General features: G+C 39.9%; 1 protein-coding gene and 1 long non-coding RNA gene across 2 annotated transcripts in view; both read right to left on the reverse strand.

Moving 5' to 3' along the window:
* Positions 1–6,905, reverse strand: part of LOC115268798 (uncharacterized) — a 31,424-nt gene extending 24,519 nt beyond the window's left edge. Inside the window, exons 1-2 of the long non-coding RNA XR_009999411.1 lie at positions 6,708–6,905; positions 5,845–6,638 (exon numbers count right to left, since the gene is read on the reverse strand). This is a non-coding gene — a long non-coding RNA (uncharacterized LOC115268798). The remainder of the gene's footprint in view (positions 1–5,844; positions 6,639–6,707) is intronic.
* LOC109402042 (cytochrome P450 4c3-like) overlaps positions 1–21,369 on the reverse strand; it is a 59,342-nt gene extending 37,973 nt beyond the window's left edge. Inside the window, exon 1 of the mRNA XM_029867137.2 lies at positions 20,756–21,369. Coding sequence (XP_029722997.2) covers positions 20,756–21,302 — 547 coding nt within the window. The 5' untranslated portion in view covers positions 21,303–21,369. The remainder of the gene's footprint in view (positions 1–20,755) is intronic.
* Between the last annotated feature and the right edge of the window lie 1,443 nt (positions 21,370–22,812).

Raw genomic sequence — 22,812 nt, forward strand, 5'->3', positions numbered from 1 at the left:
GGATTCTTATGTACTTCCAAGCTCAAAACAAGCTTAGGATGCAAAAATCACCCGAGGGTGCATTTGATTAATATTGTGCATCAAATGGGTTCTTATGTACTTCCATGCTCGAAACAAGCTCAGGATGCAAAAATCACCCGAGGGTGCATTCAGGTTATATTGTGCATCAAATGGGTTCTTATGTACTTCCATGCTCGAAACAAGCTCAGGATGCACAAATCACCCGAGGGTGCATTTAGTTAATATTGTGCATCAAATGGGTTCTTATGTACTTCCATGCTCGAAACAAGCTCAGGATGCACAAATCACCCGAGGGTGCATTTAGTTAATATTGTGCATCAAATGGGTTCTTATGTACTTCCATGCTCGAAACAAGCTTAGAATGCACAAATCACCCGAGAGTGCATTCAGGTTATATTGTGCATCAAATGAGTTCTTATGTACTTCCATGCTCGAAACAAGCTCAGGATGCACAAATCACCCGAGGGTGCATTTAGTTAATATTGTGCATCAAATGGGTTCTTATGTACTTCCATGCTCGAAACAAGCTCAGGATGCACAAATCACCCGAGGGTGCATTTAGTTAATATTGTGCATCAAATGGATTCTTATGTACTTCCAAGCTCAAAACAAGCTTAGGATGCACAAATCACCCGAGGGTGCATTTGATTAATATTGTGCATCAAAAAGGGTTCTTATGTATGGTAAGTGGGGGCAGGATGGGTCACCTAAGAAATGGATCCCTATAACTTTCTGAATATAAATCGCATTTCTCTGTATTCTACCACGACTCTCAGATACACTAGTCAGCTATGATATAAGAGTATAAAAAGGTAATAAAGTTTGAAACCTGCTTCTTGACAAACAATTTTCAAAACATGACCCATCTTGCCCCAACTCATTTTAACGGGGGCAAGATGGGTCAGCTATAAGAAAACTCGATTTTTCTCCAACAAAAAATACTATATCTTCTAGTTTTTCTCTATACATCTAAGCTTCATAGACGTACAGATTACATGAAGAAAGTGTTGAAACATATCGGTAGATTATTCTCAGATTTAGAAGATTTTTGTTCGGGTAGCCATAAACGGACTTTGAAAACCTATATTTTTTTAAGGAAAATTTAAAAAATATGTTCTCAAATTTTCATTGCTCTCATCGCTTCGATAATGTAGGTCACAGAATAGCCTTTCCATGAAAAATAAAACATTTTCAAAAACTATGCAAACATACCGAAAAATTAGGGTGACCCATCTTGCCCCGTCTACACAATACACGTAGTTATATGGAATGTATAGCATAAGGAGTATAACGAAAAAATATTTTATTTTTTTTTCTGTGCGAGGAACGTATAGAATTTTCAAAACAATATACCACTTTTTTATGTATCCCCGTCGTTCATCTGGGAAAATTATTGAAAGATTCAAAACATATATTGTGCGATTGAAAACGGTACTGACCCATCTTGCCCCCTGACCCATCTTGCCCCCACATACCATACTTCCAAGCTCAAAACAAGCTTAGGATGCAAAAATCACCCGAGGGTGCATTTAGTTAATATTGTGCATCAAATGGGTTCTTATGTACTCCCAATCTCGGTAAAAGCTTAGAATGCACAAATCACCCGAGGGTGCATTCGGGTAATATTGTGCATCAAATGGGTTCTTATGTACTTCCAAGCTCAAAACAAGCTTAGGATGCAAAAATCACCCGAGGGTGCATTTGATTAATATTGTGCATCAAATGGGTTCTTATGTACTTCCATGCTCGAAACAAGCTTAGAATGCACAAATCACCCGAGGGTGCATTCAGGTTATATTGTGCATCAAATGGGTTCTTATGTACTTCCATGCTCGAAACAAGCTCAGGATGCACAAATCACCCGAGGGTGCATTTAGTTAATATTGTGCATCAAATGGATTCTTATGTACTTCCAAGCTCAAAACAAGCTTAGGATGCACAAATCACCCGAGGGTGCATTTGATTAATATTGTGCATCAAAAAGGGTTCTTATGTACTTCCAAGCTCAAAACAAGCTTAGGATGCACAAATCACCCGAGGGTGCATTTAGTTAATATTGTGCATCAAATGGGTTCTTATGTACTTCCAAGCTCAAAACAAGCTTAGGATGCAAAAATCACCCGAGGGTGCATTTGATTAATATTGTGCATCAAATGGGTTCTTATGTACTCCCAATCTCGGTAAAAGCTTAGAATGCACAAATCACCCGAGGGTGCATTCAGGTTATATTGTGCATCAAACGGATTCTTATGTACTTCCATGCTCGAAACAAGCTTAGGATGCACAAATCACCCAAGGGTGCATTTAGTTAATATTGTGCATCAAATGGGTTCTTATGTACTTCCAAGCTCATAACAAGCTTAGGATGCACAAATCACCCGAGGGTGCATTTAGTTAATATTGTGCATCAAATGGATTCTTATGTACTTCCATGCTCGAAACAAGCTTAGGATGCACAAATCACCCGAGGGTGCATTTAGTTAATATTGTGCATCAAATGGATTCTTATGTACTTCCATGCTCGAAACAAGCTTAGGATGCACAAATCACCCGAGGGTGCATTTAGTTAATATTGTGCATCAAATGGATTCTTATGTACTTCCATGCTCAAAACAAGCTTAGGATGCACAAATCATCCGAGGGTGCATTTAGTTAATATTGTGCATCAAATGGATTCTTATGTACTTCCAAGCTCAAAACAAGCTTAGGATGCACAAATCACCCGAGGGTGCATTTGATTAATATTGTGCATCAAATGGGTTCTTATGTACTCCCAATCTCGATAAAAGCTTAGAATGCACAAATCACCCGAGGGTGCATTCAGGTTATATTGTGCATCAAATGGATTCTTATGTACTTCCATGCTCGAAACAAGCTTAGGATGCACAAATCACCCGAGGGTGCATTTAGTTAATATTGTGCATCAAATGGGTTCTTATGTACTTCCATGCTCGAAACAAGCTTAGGATGCACAAATCACCCGAGGGTGCATTTAGTTAATATTGTGCATCAAATGGGTTCTTATGTACTTCCAAGCTCAAAACAAGCTTAGGATGCACAAATCACCCGAGGGTGCATTCAGGTTATATTGTGCATCAAATGGATTCTTATGTACTTCCATGCTCGAAACAAGCTTAGGATGCACAAATCACCCGAGGGTGCATTTGATTAATATTGTGCATCAAATGGGTTCTTATGTACTCCCAATCTCGATAAAAGCTTAGAATGCACAAATCACCCGAGGGTGCATATGATTAATATTGTGCATCAAATGGGTTCTTATGTACTCCCAATCTCGGTAAAAGCTTAGAATGCACAAATCACCCGAGGGTGCATTCAGGTTATATTGTGCATCAAATGGGTTCTTATGTACTCCCATGCTCGAAACAAGCTTAGGATGCACAAATCACCCGAGGGTGCATTCAGGTTATATTGTGCATCAAATGGGTTCTTATGTACTTCCAAGCTCAAAACAAGCTTAGGATGCACAAATCACCCGAGGGTGCATTTGATTAATATTGTGCATCAAATGGGTTCTTATGTACTCCCAATCTCGGTAAAAGCTTAGAATGCACAAATCACCCGAGGGTGCATTCGGGTAATATTGTGCATCAAATGGGTTCTTATGTACTTCCAAGCTCAAAACAAGCTTAGGATGCAAAAATCACCCGAGGGTGCATTTGATTAATATTGTGCATCAAATGGGTTCTTATGTACTTCCATGCTCGAAACAAGCTTAGGATGCACAAATCACCCGAGGGTGCATTTAGTTAATATTGTGCATTAAATGGATTCTTATGTACTTCCAAGCTCAAAACAAGCTTAGGATGCAAAAATCACCCGAGGGTGCATTTGATTAATATTGTGCATCAAATGGGTTCTTATGTACTTCCATGCTCGAAACAAGCTCAGGATGCACAAATCACCCGAGGGTGCATTTAGTTAATATTGTGCATCAAATGGGTTCTTATGTACTTCCATGCTCGAAACAAGCTTAGAATGCACAAATCACCCGAGAGTGCATTCAGGTTATATTGTGCATCAAATGGGTTCTTATGTACTTCCATGCTCGAAACAAGCTCAGGATGCACAAATCACCCGAGGGTGCATTTAGTTAATATTGTGCATCAAATGGGTTCTTATGTACTTCCATGCTCGAAACAAGCTCAGGATGCACAAATCACCCGAGGGTGCATTTAGTTAATATTGTGCATCAAATGGATTCTTATGTACTTCCAAGCTCAAAACAAGCTTAGGATGCACAAATCACCCGAGGGTGCATTTGATTAATATTGTGCATCAAATGGGTTCTTATGTACTTCCATGCTCGAAACAAGCTCAGGATGCAAAAATCACCCGAGGGTGCATTTAGTTAATATTGTGCATCAAATGGGTTCTTATGTACTTCCATGCTCGAAACAAGCTCAGGATGCACAAATCACCCGAGGGTGCATTTAGTTAATATTGTGCATCAAATGGGTTCTTATGTACTTCCATGCTCGAAACAAGCTCAGGATGCACAAATCACCCGAGGGTGCATTCAGGTTATATTGTGCATCAAATGGGTTCTTATGTACTTCCATGCTCGAAACAAGCTCAGGATGCACAAATCACCCGAGGGTGCATTCAGGTTATATTGTGCATCAAATGGATTCTTATGTACTTCCATGCTCAAAACAAGCTTAGGATGCACAAATCATCCGAGGGTGCATTTAGTTAATATTGTGCATCAAATGGATTCTTATGTACTTCCAAGCTCAAAACAAGCTTAGGATGCACAAATCACCCGAGGGTGCATTTGATTAATATTGTGCATCAAAAAGGGTTCTTATGTACTCCCAATCTCGGTAAAAGCTTAGAATGCACAAATCACCCGAGGGTGCATTCAGTATGAATCACATAGTATCTGATGTACTTTTAGCCTGTATTAACCGTCGAAAACGCGCTTAATCAAGCTACCGAAACACGCTAAAACCACTCAGCACATAGAATGTGTAAGCCCTACTCATAAGTGCATAATTTCCAGACCACATAAAAATGTGTTACAGTTACACATTCTCAAAAACAGCTCGTATACTCGTCTGGATGCAAAATGTCGATTTTTTTTTTATTTCCAAGGGCACTAGTAAACCAAGCTAGATTGCTGTACAATTTTTTTTGCGAATTTAACGATTTTGCGGACACAGGAGCTGATTTTGTGAATGTGCAAGGGTTACACATTTTTGGTGTAGTCTGGAAATTATGCACTTTAGTGCTAAGCGGCGTTAGCGTGAACTGCACCGCGCTCGCGCTGTAAATGAAGAGCGAGGTTTTTTGGTAGTGTTGTACTTTTTACAACAGCGCGCGCGCTGAAGGGTTAAGCTTAGGAAGCATATCATTCGATAGTGCATTCAGTTAATATTATGAATTTGGGGATTACGGTGATGATTTTATTTTCTGTGAGAAAGTGAATGGGAGCTTTTTTCACTCATACGCTCCTAGGATACGCTCATTAGAAATCCCTTAAGAAGAAAGAGTGTTTTACTCGTTTTTATATCAGCCTTCGAAGTCGCGAATGGAAATTGATTGATTTAGCTATATTATAGAGACTTTCATGAAGTGTAGAATTAGCAAATTGTTAAAAAAAAAACACATAAATTAAAACAAAAAAAAAAAAAATAAATAGAGACTTTCAGCCCTTGGCTGGTTTGTCTCTCGAATGGAACTTGTAAACTCTGCTAATAAAGTTATTTTCTGGAAATCATGTGTACGCACTTGTGCACTCCTAGTCATGCGAAAAAAAAAAAAAAATAAATAATCATTATAATCATAAAGTGCACTTACATTTGGTCAGCAGCAGCATGGATCCGTTGTGGGTTAAAATTATGAGAAGGGGTGTATATAGCTGGATGGACAGATGGCCTTGATTAGTTTCGTGAATTGATCAGAGATCTTGACCGCTATTCTTAACTTTTTTCCAGATTGTGTGACGAACCACGCTGTACCGATCATAGGACTGCTTCAAAACGTTCGCACAGGCCTGTGGTTTTCCTCGGGACAACATCCTCGACTTGTAGTTATTTGCCATTCGAGATGAGACATTCTCTTGACTCGCCCACTAATCACGTCGCCATCACATTTTATGGGAGTTATCTTCGGGTCGGCCACACTCTATGCAGGGGCGGAAACGAAATCTGCAAGCAAGTGTTAGATTGGAACCCAGCAGGACATCGCTGGGGAGGCAGATCCAGAGGCTCATGTTGGCGCAGCCTCAACAACGAAATCAAGCAAGTCAGTCGACAGAAAATGGACCTGGCCACATGTCAAGGTGATGACTGGCAATCGCCCAGGATGGAAATCATTCAATTCGGCCCTCTGCACCACCGTGGGTGCCCAGGACTGAAAGCATCTTCAGAGAAGCCGCCTCGCGCACGGTATGGAATCCTTCTCAATGATCTTCTCTCCTTCGGAACTGCCGTAATCCGTTCCTGGGCACATCAGCAAGGTTTGTCACATTACTTTCATAAATTTCTCCCTCGTAGACACGGTCGGTTCCGCAGTGCTTGCTGACTAAATCTTCTACAATAGAATATGATCCATTCAGCAGCCGAGCCCGTTCGTCGGATTCCTCCATCAACCTGAAATCGTTTTAGTAAAACGGAACGAATTATATTCACCTTGTAATAATATTATAAATCATTACTTACCGCAAAACACACTTTCATCGAAAAGAAAAAAAAAACCGTTGACGAAGCAAACGGATTTTCTGGCACTACAAAAGCAAGAAGACATTGGATGTAAACAAAACGATATGTCAAACGTGATTTCACTAACACCAATGAACATGCATGTAAAACAGTAAACGATAAGTTTTCGACGAGTTGAGTTGCGGGCCAGCTTCGCCGGCCCCTGTCTATTTGAGTCAGAGAATCCGCAAGCGGCGCCTGCTGCTCATCTTTTGTGGGTGTGTTAATGTCGACTGACAACGCGTCCTGGGCTTGGTCGAATCCTGCTTGGAAATTAATTTGTGTTGCCGATGGGGATGGTCCGCGAAATCGCATTGTGTTGTTTGGGAAAGCGCGCTCGATGCATGGTAGGTAGGCGTATTTTGTTCGAGTTTGACGTGCCTGCACCCTCCCTGACTTGAGTAGCGTAAACATGTTAAAAATTATGTTTATTTGAGAAATCATGATAAGTGTCCATATATTTAATAGTGGTATCTACGCTCAGTTGTGTGAGGAGTAAGCTTGGGTTTGAGGGCTCGTTACAGTTCTCAAACTATATTTCAATTACTAGGGAAAATGATAAACAGGAATCAGTTGTTCAAAGCAAATTCAAATGGACGTGTTTTCAAGCTGCAAGTTTGAGTTTGTGTGCATGACACCGTTCGGCGCCTGGTGCAGCGAGAATTTAAAACTTGAATTATCTTGAAAACAATAAGTATACTTTGTGTCGTTTATGCAGTGTTAGGGTTCCGGGAGGGTGTAGTGTAGAACGTTTTGTGGGAATTCCAGTATGTAGGATTGAGTTTTTTTTTAGAGAAGAAGGAGGATGTGAGGTGCATACCGAACTGAATCATATAGTCTCCTACCCCCTTCCTCTGATGATAGTTCAATGCAGAATCATTTGACAGCCTCTTTGTGTTGGCATCACTGCATGAACCACTGCTGCACAGCGGATATCGAACATGCGCGATCGCGGGCTTCGCCATCGCCATTGCAAAGTACAGTGTCGAACGGTCAGGACGTATCTACGTGGATCGGTGTGTCTCGTGTCGAGTTATCCGTACAGTAATATTTCCGCAGGCTGTTATTCGCGTATTTGGTCGTGTATTTACACTTCACGAGATTGAAAATGTAAAAAAAATGGAAATTCAGAAAAGAAGCGCAGATAAATATGCAATTAACGTTTAGTATGCGGACACGATATCGTAAGTCAAAACCTCTACAAGACTAATTGGTCATCAAAATGTTACTTGTGTATGAAGCTACATGTATCAGTGTTGCAGATTTGAGAAATCAAATGACTGTATCACATTTCTCCGTAGTTCCGTAAACCATATGAACGTGAATATGGGAAATCGATCTAAAAAAAACAATTAGGGTAAGTAATCATAAGTTGAAACAAATTGCGGCTTTCCGAAGCATCGGGAATTTTTACTGATTTTTTCACCCACATGGAAATAATTTACTACGGTGAAGTCTCAGGTATATGAAAGCCACGGGTATTAGCTTTTCGTAAAGTGGTAAAAAGTTTACATTTGCACCAAATTTCATAGAAAAATTCAATGATTTGTCAATAATGATTTTAATCTTAATTTGAACTATCGTAATCATAATTTGAACCAATTTTAATTTAGATTTAAACTACTGATGGCAGCAGCTCGAGCAATTCCCGTCAATTTAACGCTAAACAACTAAAAATCACATGGATCTGCTTATTCTCATAACTATTTTTGATTAGGCAGTGGAATTTCAACTCAGAATGTTCGGAATTCTTCAGGAATCTGGAAACTAAATTTGGAATTTTCCATGTCTCAAGAGTAAACAAAGCAGCCACTAGCGCAGTCTGCAGGCTAACACTGGAAGCTCGCCCCCATTTACTAGTTCAAATCACAGAGAACAGACATCCAGGCTAGAACAAATTACATTCGGAAAGTTGTGTAAGGATATGAATCTTTACTTGAGTAAGGTTGCAAACCAATACACGATGACAGCACTAACGCCACCAAACACCATATTGCCACAGTCAGTGGTGAATTGAAACATTTCAAGTGGTGAATTAAATTAGTATGGGAAATTAACCGATTGCAGCGCCACGCTATTGCCACTTGTGTTGCCGATTTCAAATGAGCGTTAAATACCTTACACAGTTTTGGAACTGGACTTGAATGTCTGTTCTCTGTGTTCAAATCTAGGTTACAAATGGTTCAATTCAAGATAAGATTCTCCAAGTAATAATAACATAAATTTGATAATTTTATGACAAATAATGTGGAATATTATTCGGTTGGTCGATTCTACAATGAATTTGCTTTCAATTAACGTATTCACTTATTGCGTGTGACAATGCGTGAGCTGTACGAGTGCACCGAAAATGTGCCTCCTCTGTGGGGGAAATGAGTAAAATCGCAGTGGTTTTTAAAGTACTTATTTTCAATGAAAAAAACCCAAATTCATCCACCTAGTGGTGATAGTGCCTTTCTCGTCGAATATGTTTGTAACAAGTGTCAGTGTAACGTCCAGTATTGATGAGATTTGTCACGTTTAGTATTCGTTAAATTTTGTCAAAAAAAAAGAAAACGTTTGTAGTTAGGTTAAGTGTAACGTCCCAAAAATCCCACGAACGCAGCCATCACTGCACTGCCCTATACAAGGACGACGGTAGTTCTGCTAGCCACCACCAGGCTGCACAGGACTGCACGAATGGGCGGCCATGGGGGTGGCGAAATGGGCGGCCATGGGAGGCGAACTGGGTGGCCATCATGAGGAGGATACACAACGGGTCAATGGCCAAAGGTTTGGGGTCAACGAGCTCCATTACAACAGATCATTAGCCTGGTGATCTGCATACAGAGGAGTTGCAATTTTTTAAAGTAGACAGACATCCGGAAAAATTTAAGAAAGTGTAGAAGTTAAGAGTTGGAGTATAAGAAAGACGTTGTGAAGGATTAGGAGAAAAGGAAGTGTGAAGGAGAAACTGGACATCCAGGTAAATTTCTGTGAAACCCCGAACCCAGATCGCCCGTCCGTATAGTGCTTAATCCGCCATTATGTGTCTCCCATTGTGCCCACAGGACCTCGCGGTTTTTATTTAAAAAACCAAGTTAGTGACCCGTACAGTGCAAGACGCTACCACTGCGTAGACCCTACTAGCCAATTTGTAGTGTGTCCGCATCCCTGTAACCCGATACAACCACCAAACGCGCCAACGAACCCAGGCTTTTTCCAGTGACTCTACGGATCACTGAAGCCTTGAGTCCGTCAACACACTCGAGGGGCGCACGGGACAGGAGGAAGGTCCGCGAGAGGCTGCAGCCATCGAGAAAGAGGAAAGGAGAAGAATTGCCCGCCCCCTGGCCCAGGAAGGAGAAAAGGAGTCAGTGGACAGGCGAAAGGAGCGGAGCGAAGGCAGTGTAGTGCGCGGGGCCCCGAAGAAAGACCGAAGAAAAGAGAAGAACGTAAGGTAGGACTAGTCCGTAAGAAAGTGGGAGACGTCGTCCAGTGTTGAGGGCGGACGCCAAGAAGTTAAAAGGAAGGCAGTTAGAAGGAGGAAAGTAGGACGTCAGGAAGTAGGAATAAAAGTGCACGAGACCGATCAATATAGGGAGTTTTGCTTTACCGAATCTACAAGTGTTTTCATTTCGCGGAGTGTCACGAGCGTCTTGCCGACCCTGAGGCTTGAAGACGGGGGTTTCATCCTTGCTGGGAGTAACACGGCTCTTGCTAAGTTACATGTTCTCACGATCTTTCCGTCGACGTAAGTCAAAGTGTTCCTAAATCCTGATATATTTTTTTTAGAAAAGCAAGCATTTTAGCAAAGCCATCATTGAATTGACTTAAAACTTATTAATGGCACATGATCCGACGTTATGTTCATCGTATAAGCAGAGCTGAATAATTTCGGACTTCTCTGTTGACTGCTTGAGCACCTTTACTAGCACTGGAGACTGATCAATATCAAGACGATACTAACAAGCTAAGATCCAACTTTTTGCACAATCACAGATCACGTTGCGGTCTTCGACAAAGTTTTTTCTGTAAATTTGAGGCTATATTTTATTGACCATTGAAAATAAGAACGATAGGTAGTAAGTATAGTGAGACGTCTGTTTGAATGTGGGTTTAATTTGTCAAGAATTTGTTCTCTTACACATATTTATAGCTTGCATTGAATTTATTTACTTTCGTAGTTCCGGCGAAGTACCAAACGCTGGTTGTGCAACTCTACCGGCAGTCTCTAATGTGATATGAACCTATTTTCTAGTTAACCGTTCCTCAGGTTATTAAAAAAGCCGTGATGTAATATATCGCATGGTACATTTGGTTACTTCCGGGTCTCCCAAATATAGTCTGAGACTATTTCATTGCCAACGAGCATTACTTACTTTTCAGTCCTGGGCAACGAGCATTAGGTTACCTAAAAACACAATTAGCTTTATCTCATACATTTGACCACTTCCAGTGGGACACCCAGAACTGGTTTCGGGACACTACCGGTTGTCTAAAATATGATCTGAGGCTAAGTTCTTACAAATCGATCATTGTGTTGTGTTATCAAAAAAGCTGCTATTTCATGTACTGTCAAACCCTGCGTATTCATCACTCTTTAATACGACATTTTTTAATTCGACAATGTCACATTGTAATACACTGTAAATACGAATGATTCAATATAGTCCTGTTACTCACACCCGTAGCGGCTCCTCGTGCAGCTGCTACTTCCGAAAGTTCAAATTTGGTGCTTTCCGACACCTGATCCGTTTTGTGATCAACCGCAGTGAACTTCGGAAATCAACAATCGCAAGAGGAACAAGCTATCAATTCGTAACACCACAATATCTGTAGGATTTGTATTCAAAAACCAATCCTACAATCTAAAGAAAAACTAAAATATAGTTTGTTTATCGAATTAAAAGTTTACCCAGGTAATTTGACAGCAATTATTGTCGAATTAGCGTGGTTTTATGGTACCACACGCATGGGTTTGGTTCAATTTCACTTTCCACTTTCCAACCAATTTCGGTTCACATTTCACCCCTTACTGATTGTCCCTGATGCGGTCTTAAACTACACAGAAAAAAAAATCTTAAACCTACACATGACGTAAATATCAGAACGTGTAAATTTCCATTCAATATCATACGGTTTTACATAAAATAATTTCTTGCACGCAAAGTTGCAAGCAAGCTTCATACTGCAGACAACCTGTAATTTTACAATCCGATGGAGAATTGTGTTGAAAGCGATGGAGGCCATTTTGTTACAGCGAACTCGATGTAACAATTTTGAACTGTGTAGTTTCATGCAAATTGTTAACCAGTTTTCCTAAAAAGTCACGAATTGATGTACTACATGCATGGGTGTGGTTCATTTGTGCATTTCGCCGGTTCCTGCGAGACACTCGAAACTGATTCCGGAACACTACCGTTAGTCTCAAATGTGGCCTGAAACTATTTTCTTGCTGACCGCTCTTCGCGTTATCGCGAAGTTATTTAATATGCTGCGTATACTTTTTGTGGTTCGGTTGCTGCCGCGTTACTTCGGCACTGCGCTGCTGCTTTGGTTAAACCTCTTGAGGTGATATTCAATCGGTCTTTTAACCAGGGTAAATTTCCAGCTTTGTGGAAGCAGCCGTATATGTTTCCCGTATTCAAATCCGGTGATCGTCGAGATGTTCATAACTATCGAGGAATAACAAGTCTTTCTGCAGCTTCTAAGCTATTTGAGATAATCGTTAGTCAAGCTGTATTAGCCTGCTCTAGAGGTTACATCTCCTCAGATCAACACGGTTTTATGCCTGGCAGATCGGTAGTTTCTAATTTGTTGGACTTTACACAAACTTACATAACTGCAATGGAGCAAAACGCACAGGTTGATGTCATATATACTGACCTCAAAGCAGCTTTTGACAAAATTGATCACAAAATTATCTAGTGCAAGCTCTCTCGTCTGGGAGCATCGTCGACAGTTAAAGCCTGGTTGCAGTCATACCTGTCTGATAGAACTCTACGTGTTCAACTTGATTCCTGTGTTTCGGAGCCGTTTTCCAGCACATCAGGTGTGCCTCAGGGGAGCAATTTGGTTCCCTTGCTCTTCATTCTGTTTTTCAATGATGTTGTTGCCTTATTGGGACCAAGACGTAAACTTGTGTATGCAGATGACCTGAAGCTTTATATTGTTGTATCAACTCTGGAGGATTGTCATCAATTGCAACGTTTACTGGACCTGTTCGTCGAATGGTGTTGCCGGAACAAGCTAATCATCAGTATTTCAAAATGTGTGGTAATCAGGGCGCAAAATTTTCGAGCAGAGGAGTTGAAGTTCACCGTGCGGCAATTTTCATTCACTTGCTTGCATATTCATATTCAGCTGCTCGATACTCATTTGTCAACTGAATGAAAGTCAATGAATATTTGTAAACATCTTACAAAGTGTTAAATTGCTGATAAAATTTTAACGTTTCGATTACATTTAACGGTGCTTTACACAGATTTTTTTCCCATCTGATTGATATTGAGTGTTTTTGGAAGGAATCGTAGCCATAAACGTAGATAATTATGAAGATGTTTCCCGATCGGCTTCATATTCAATGACTACGAATTGACTGACTGTGTGAAGAGGGAGAGCGAAAATGAATTTGTTTGTTTTGAATATTCAGTGCAGAATCATTCAAATTCGTGCTGTTTTCAGTCAATGACTATAGTACGATGAAACGTCATTACCACCAGGGTGCAAAATGTTCATATATGAACATTTTGCACCCTGGTGGTAATGACGTTTCATCGTATCAAGAACCCAATCGCATTTGACTACAACATTGATGGCGTCTCGCTGCAGAGAGTTGACAGGGTCAAAGATCTGGGCGTCCTTCTTGATCCAAAACTGGCCTTCCGTCTACACTTCCAAGAGATAATTTCTAAAGCGAATCGACAACTTGGATTTATTTCAAAAATTGCAAAGTATTTTACTGACCCGCATTGCCTAAAGTCGCTTTACTGCTCGCTTGTACGGCCAATACTTGAGAATGCATCTGTTATCTGCTGTCCGTATGAAGTCACGTGGATTCTTCGACTTGAACGGGTACAAAAGCGATTCCTGAGAATGACTTTGCGAAATCTTCCCTGGCGAGATCCGACGAATTTGCCACCATATTTGGACAGATGCCTACTATTAGATTCAGATTCTTTGGAGCGTAGGAGGACAATACAACAGGCAACATTTGTAGCAAACCTCCTGAATGGTGAAGTAGATTGCCCAGAAATACTTGCGCAATTGAACTTCCGAGTTCCTCAAAGGTGGTTACAGAATTATTCGTTGCTGCAAATCAGGTACCATCGTTACCATGCGCCACTGACAGCGATGATTAGGGCGTTTTTGGAGGTAGAATCCGTGTTTGAGTTTGGCAGAAGTTCAAACCAGCTACGCAATGCTCTCCGAAGAAGATGATGAAGATGTATTTTTTAATTCGTTAAGTTTTATTGTATTGTTTCTTGTTTTTTTACCAACTAACTTATTCATGTAGACTTTTTGTCGGATGGATTTTTAACATAAATATATCAATACATAAATACATTTTACCAATTTCGTTGGGGAACCTGGAACCGGTTTCGGCACACTATTGGTATTCCAAAGTATGGTCTATGATTTTTTTTTTATGTTAACCGTTCAACCGTTGCGGAACACTATCGGTTGTCCCAAATATGGCCGGAAACTTTTTTTTGACAACTCGAGACACCTACAAATCCGCGATTTGATGTGTTACATGCCTGGGTTTGGTTCACTTTTATATTTGGCCATGTCCGGCGGGACACCCAGAACCGGTTCCGGACATTACCGGTTCAGATATGTTCTGACAATATTTTCCTGCTTACTGTTCATCAAAATAACAAAAAAGCCACTATTTGATATGTCGCATGCATGGGTTATACTTGGCCATCTCCGACGGGACATCTGAACCGGTTCCGGAACACTACCGGTTCCGATATGGTTAAAGAATGCTTTCCTGCTTACTGTTCATCAGATTATCTAAAAAGCCGCGGTTTGATATGTCGCATGTATGGTTTTGGTTCAATTTTATATTTGGCCACTTCCGGCGGACACCTGGAACCGGTTCCGAAACACAACCGGTTCATATATGGTCTGAGAATATTTTCCTGCAAACTGTTCATCAGGATATCAAAAAAGCCACTATTTGATATGTCGCATGCATGTGTTTGGTTAACTTTTATACTTGGCCACCTCCGGCGGGACATCTGCAACCGGTTCCGGAACACTACCGGTTCTAATATAGTCTGAGAATATTTTCCTGCTTACTGTTCATCAGGTTATTGAAAAAGCCGCAGTTTGATATGTCGCATTCATGGGTTTAGTCCACTTTTATGTTTGGCCACTTCCGGCTGGACACCCGGAACCGGTTCCGGGACACTACCGGTTCAGATATAACCGAGACTATTTATCTGCTTACCGTTCATCAAGTTATGGAAAATGCCATAGTTTGATGTGTCGCATGGATGGGTTTGTAGCGTTTTCATATCTGGCCCCTTCCTGGGGTACCGGTCCGGAACACCTAAATGGCCATAACTCCGGAACGGCTGGACCGATCCGAACCATTTTCAATAGGCAACAATGGGACCAGATTCCGCGTCGAATGAACCGTCGATCGTTAAAAGTGTGGCTTCGTGGTCGTGCGGCTAGTGTCACCAAGCATTTAGTCGCATCGTGCTAAGGAGCGCGGGTTCGATTCCCGCCGCAGCTGTCAGGAAAAAGTTTTCGGCTGTGCCACTGGGCGTTGCATGCTAGTCCGTTGTCTAGTGTCGTGCTTCCTTCAAAGAGCGAACAGCTCACTGGAAGTACTAAACGTGTCCGTGTTTTAAAAAAATCGGTTGAGGTTTACTGCCAAAAAGTGATGTGAGTTTTTTTTGTACATACTCACACATATACACACACATACACACACACACACACACACAAACACACACACACACACACACACACACAAACACACAAACACACACAACACACACACACACACACACACACACACACACACACACACACACACACACACACACACACACACACACACACACACACACACACGTCGGAGTAGGATGGGTCCACCGCCGGGGGCTATCCGAGTAGCGAGCGATCGTGGTGAACTGATAGTTTTGGACTAACAGGAGCCGAAGTAAGTCGCTTAATGGCGAAAAAACGTAGAAGATTAACAAATTGCAAATTAACAAATTAACAAATTGTAATGTGCACTGACTGGAGTTGAAGTGTCGCTGAATGGCGACAAAAATAGGAAAATAACAAATTCACTAACAGGAGCTAAATGGCTCAGCACGACGCATGTTGCACGCTGATCGGTGAAACGCTAGAAATTAAACAAATTAATAGCAAGAGCTAAATGGCTCAGCATGAAGGTAGCGAAAGAGCTTAGGAAACTATAACAATAAAATCGTAGAATAACAAATTGGTGATGCTGCACAAGGCACAAAACGCCTCCCCTCCGAAGAAATACTGCATGGTGGTACCGGAGGGGAATTTAAGGTGGAGGTGAACTAGGAGAGTGTTTTTAGTGGGTAGGCGCACATTCGAATCCCACACAGCGTCTTTAGAAGATTTTTGGACTCCTAGAATAAAAAACACACACACACACACACACACACACACACACACACACACACACACACACACACACACACACACACACACACACACACACACACACACACACACACAAACACACACACACACACACACACAGACATCACCCCAATTCGTCGAGCTGAGTTGATTGGTATATGTGTCACGTCCCTCCGAGCCTTCTATCAAAAAGTCATTTTTGGAGTGAACATATAGCCTTTCCAGTACACTTAGTGTACGAGAAAGGCAAAACGCTTCATTCAATGCTTTTGATTCTACCAGATTATATTACGGAAAGCCATTTACCAACTTTTTTGGGACAATATTTGCCCAAAAAGTTTGTCATTTTGACGAATTTCGAAATGTTTCAAATTAAGATTACAATTTGACTAGTTCAAAGCTAGATTTCTTACCTTACATAGGGATTCTGTTCGCTTATTAAGCATATACACTACAGTTATGTTCATTAAAATAGCAGCGAAATTCGATGATTTCCATACACTATGACCAACTTCGACATGCTGTAACTTTGTTCTTCTTCAAAAGATTGAGCTGAAAATTTCACAGTGAACTACAAATATGTATGCTAAATGTTGTTATAGCTGAATTTAACAATTTTCGAGCACGTGGAATAAAGTTAAACATTATGTGAAATTGTTCAAAATAATAACAATGTAAATAACTTGAATTGTGGTTTAACCTTGAAGTAGGAAACATTTTGTTTCGCACGTTAATCGAACAATGTCCACCCAGGTAACAAATCAATATATGAGGTCGAAAATTATAAAAAAAGTTGAATAAAAAAATCACAACAAACACTGCTATTGGGCCTGTCTACTTTTTCAATAATGTTCTCCGATTCTCAAGTCCAGCCCCATATTTTGATTGGACTCCTAAAAAGAGTAACTGGTCAAAATTTCAGCCAAATCCATTGAAATTAAGAGGTGCATCAAATTGATTTTGTGTTTTTCGACTATTTTCGAATTTCAAAAAATCATAACTACACTAAAACTTGTAAAAGATTCTTTCTTTCGGCACAAATTGAAAGATATTGCATTCCGAAACGTATGCCGATAAAATTAATGAAACATATGTAACTACCACATTTGTAATCAGAAAAACCTAAAAAGGTTGATATTTTGATAGATTTTCTTCTGGAACACCCTAATACCGTCTACCCCCGTTGGTTTGCCCGCATCTAATCTGAACACTTTTTAATTTGACCCCCGTTAATCTGCACATCGTTCAAACTAAAAATTGTTCAAACGTCATTCTGCTCATGGAACGGGGTGAAACGGAACGGAGAATCAAAACAAAACAGCAAAAAGGGTTACCATCAGTGTGTTTTTCGATGCCCACAGGGTTACTAGAAGTTCAAATTAAATAATGAACCCCGTTGGTTTGCATGAGGTGTCGATCAAACCAACGGGGGTAGACGGTTTACGTAATAAGTTGGATATTTTAGAACGGCATCATATTCTCTTATGTTTTGTGGTTATTTGCTTCTTTGACATCAATGCTGTAGGAGATGAGCAAAAAATTTTAAAATTCGTGAAAGCCAAATGTGTCCTAAAATAGTAGTTTACGCAACAAGGTGCAGAATGAAGATTTTTACAGCACGAGTCGTACATTTATCCAACGAGGCTTGCCGAGTTGGATAATTACGACAAGTGCTGTAAAAATCGAGTTCTGCACCGAGTTGCGTACAACGTTTTTTGCAATTTCATAAATTACCACTTGATGATAGTTTTTAGCATACCTTTTTCATCAAACTGAACACTGATGTTCATAGCCATGTTTAAGGAAGTCTGAGCATAGTAGGTTATACACTGCGGCCACTTTCTATAGCCGCACCCACGATTTCGCACTTCTAGAAATTTTTACGATTCAATCGATATGTGGAACGATGTGTATCAACTAGTGTTTGTAATATATATGATTTACATGAATAAGTATTGTAAACTATTTGTTTGTTAAGCGAAAAACACGTTATTTCCATAATTTGGGCGACCATTTTCTATAGCCGCACTACGGGTTCTTCTTCGGTAATCTGATTTTTTATAAGAAATCATTTGATCAAACTGTCTCAAATGACAAAATTAAGCAAATTGGAAATAAAACTAACGAAAAGCAATGAAAAAATCAACCAATTAGTTTTCTTAGTACAAAAAACTAGTTAACTTTCACTATTTTTACTTAAAAGTTCTCTTTAAATCACAAAAACAATATTTTAAGTTGACAAATATATTCTATTGCTTCCTATCGGCAATATTTATTTGAAACATGATTTCTTGGATGATTTCTATAAGATTTAAGGCTGTAATACCAATTTAACAATCACTTTTCTGGAACTTTAGAATTAAATTTAACCTAATATTCGCTTTATTTGGATGAATACGCAATATTTATGACATTATATCACTGAAAATTCAACTAAACAGTTGCTAATGATCCTCATGAATACAGATTTAAATAATCCTAATAGATGCAAGAGCTTAATTTTGCGCCAGCACTTCACTAAACTTAGCCCAATTTTACAATTTATGATATAAAATCAACCAGAACTACAGGAAGACTACAATCATAACCCCTTTCTTTTCTTTTGCCCCAAAATGAACAGGAACATCTATATTTGAAATCTTTTGATAGAAACACATCATTTTTACTTAACCAAATATCGTCAAATTGATGGAAAGTTGGATAAAAGCTGTTATTACAAATCGTCTTCATAATTTAAAATATTCATCTTATGTTTAAATGGTAGCGAAGACAATGCTGACCTTCTAAGTTGAGTTTGATGAATTCCCGAAGTATCTTCATTGTATATTGATGTTGTATACGATGTCTTTTCCAAGTTTCATCAGGATTGATACACAAAAACTTATGAATTTTCCATTTAAAAGATTAAAAAATCGATTTTTTTACAATTTAATTATATTAATAAGGGTTATACGCAAAAAATTGAAAATGGAAGTATAATGCAATGATTGTTTTGAGTCAGCAGCATTTATACTTGAGATTTAATTCGATTTTTTTTTAGTTTTTTGGGATATCTTTAATAACTTATCCATAAAACACCAGTTTACCAAGTCTGTGCCCTATTTCTCGTATTTAAAGACCTTGTTACTTAAGTATTTCGTTAAACTTCTTTGGTTTGGTCTTGATAAGCTTTATTTGGTCATTTAAAGCAGTAATAATGAGCATACTTTATGATAAAGCAGCTGATCTAAGGAAAACCCGAAGTGCGGCTATAGAAAATGGTCGCCCAAATTGTCGAAAAACTGTTTTTTTGATATGGAAAATATACACATGAAGAAAGTTATGCTTGCAAACATCATATTTTGCAATAACTATCAGATGCATATTGTTTTCCATATCGATTCTATCTTTGATATTGCTAGACATGTGAAACTGAGGGTGCGGCTATAGAAAGTGGTCGCAGTGTACTGTGCAGTTGTCACAATTTTTCAAACTTGCGTCCAGAAAGCATCAAGAAGTTGATCAAAATTGAAAACAGTGCTGTAATGGTTCATTACGCAACGCAAATCAGTGCTGTAATGAACCATTGCCCAGGCCTTTTCCTGGCAGATTTGCGTGAGGTAAAACAGCCTATTACGATGAGAAATTGCAAAAACTAACTTTTCGGGTGAAATCATGCTTTGGCGCGCAGAAAGTTGAATCGCGTCAGCACTATATTGCGCTTGAAGGCCAATATTACAACGAAAAACCACAACATAAAAACATTGGAACACATTTGTGTTATTCTGTACGCCTTTTGCTTACTCTGTTACGCCTTTATATTTTTAGAAGCCTTCAACTTCCAATCGTAGAATTTTGCGTGAGTTTTTTCTTCGCGGGCTTGCCTTTGAAAACCAGTTTCGTTCTAGTGTACGCAATGCTTGATATAAAGAAATTCCCCAAACATATAACTCGTCATTTAGCACAGGTTCTGCTTCGTCTGACGCTGATGATAATTACCCTGGGAATCGACAGCATCATCACCGTGACAAATGATCATATGCGAGCACGGCAAGAAATGCGATACGTCATACATAACTTTACCGAAATCGCATAATCGTGTTTTGTAAGCATTCAGGCATAGGAAATTTGTTTTACGACTATTTGTTCGCTCACGATAGCCACTTCAAGTCCGAAGAGAATGCTTGTACGAGTGAATCTGAAGTTGAATTTTGACAAAGGTAATGCTTAAACATGTTGGGAATCTTTGAGATATTATTTTACTAGTATGTTGTAAATTCATAAAATAATGACGATTCGCAATAAATTCAATCGCAATATACCTACAAACCTTTTAAAAAAAGTAAATTTTCGGTTTTACTAAATAGAGCTCATTTATCATTCTCCCTGAGAATAACAAAACTTACCGCAAATGCTGTCTAGCGCATGTAACGTAATATACTGGTACATATCGAACTCCTCTTCTCCAATATGCTGCTCCAGCTTCGTCACCAAACGATCAGTTTCTTCATTGAACACCTCCAAAAATTGCTCCAGAATCTTAAAATGAAACGTTGGTGTGATGATCTTGCGCCGCTGGAACCACTTCTCACCAAACGATAGCAACAGACCGCTACCCAACCACGGTTCCAGATACTCGTAGATATAGTTCTTCTTGGTGACCTTCGATAGCAGAATCCGCTCGATAGCCTTCGGGCTGGACACATGCAACTGGACGTCCCCGAACAACCCGTACGTAACCAGATCCGGACCGCACTGTTTGTGCAGATCCAGAACGGTGTGGAAGATGGCCGCTGCATCTTTGTTGGCAAACATCCATGCGTTACCCAACAGCGGTAGCACCGGTTTCGGATGGGGGAAGTGAGCGGCGATCTTCGCAACCCGTGCCATCCTGCGATGGTACACTAACCACAGAAAGGCCACCAGGGCCAACAGCACTAGAATCGTGAACATGTCTACCGTCGTTGATGAGACTCAACAAATGACTGATGGAGATGGTAAATCAGCCAGCTGGTACGGCTGCCGAATGTGATCGTTAAGCATAGGTGGTAGGTACTCTTAACGTTGATACGCGAGTGCGATTCGCGAGTACAAAGTCCCAATTTCATAATCGCTGTTTTTTGCTAGGACAGGTTCATTTTTTTTTGTTTCATTCGCAGCACCAGATCGAAGCTGGCTGATGATAGTAGAGTTTTTGATCTGTTGTTGTATGTTTGACAATTAAAACATTCTCCGAATCAGGTAGTTTTGGGGTTCTCAATTAAAAAATGTGTAGAATCTTTGGTGCTGGGTAAAGAGAGTGAAAAAGGCTCTTGTTACAAGAGAGAACCATTGGCGTAACTAGGATTTTTTCCTGGAGGGGGCCCAGGGGGGCCTGACTTGAGATGAATTTTAAGCGGGATGGGCGCCCGATATGTGAATATGCAAATCAGTATTGTAGTTTTGAGTAATCAAAATGACTGTTTCAGATTTGTTCATAGTTTTGTAAACTATATGAATACGAACAATTCCTCCAAGATTTTTTTTCATAGCTGAATTCAGTGATTCCATCTTGGCTTCTTCCAGAAATTCAATCAAGAATTCATCTAGGGATTCCACTAGACATTTTTTCGGGGATTTGTCCTGGGATATCTATAAAGGTTCCTCCAGTAATTGTTCCAGTGCTTTTTTCGAAGTTTCCTTCAGGAATTTCTCCAGAGATCCTTTAAGGTATTTCTGCAGGTATTCAGAGATTTCTACAGGGATATCTCCATATATGCCTTCCAAAATTCCACTAGAGATTGCTCCAATAATTACATTTGGAATGATTCGAAGTATTTCTGCAGGAATGTATTCCAGAAATTCTTTTAGAAAATTTTTACTTAGAGATTCTTAAAAAAACACTCCAAGAATTGCTTGAAAAATTTGTACAAAAAACCTTTAGGGATCCTAGTTTTTTTATATGTATTAACGAGATTTTTAGCCCTAGGCTAGTTCATCTCGGAGCCCACGCTTTATTTCCCTTCCGAAGGAAGAAGTCACATTTTGCGAGTTTGTTGGGAGTGGGATTCGATCCCTCGGCGTGATAGTCAAGTGTTCTAACCATCCCACCAGGTCCGCTCCACTAGGGATCCTAGTATTCCTTCAACAATTACTGCAGACATTGATTTCTTCATTTTTTTATCCAGGAATATTCCTACAAAAAATCTTCCAGGTATTCGCTAAGAAAGCTCTCCTGAGATTCCATAAAGAGTTCCTAATGGGGCTTGCTTCCGGGATTCCTCATCGGGTTTCTTCAGAAATTACTTCAAGAGTTCCTCCAGGGATTCACCGGAAATTTCTTCTGTTATTCTTACAAAAACGAATTCCGAGATTATTTTAAACATTTCTAGAAGAACTCTTATTGGGATCCCTTCAGAAACTCCCGCAGGAATTAATCCAGGATTTCAGGATTTCCTCAGGAATTTCAGCGGTTTCTTCAGTA

The sequence above is a fragment of the Aedes albopictus genome, chromosome 3, assembly GCF_035046485.1.
Source record: "Aedes albopictus strain Foshan chromosome 3, AalbF5, whole genome shotgun sequence".
In the NCBI taxonomy this organism is placed as follows: domain Eukaryota; kingdom Metazoa; phylum Arthropoda; class Insecta; order Diptera; family Culicidae; genus Aedes; species Aedes albopictus.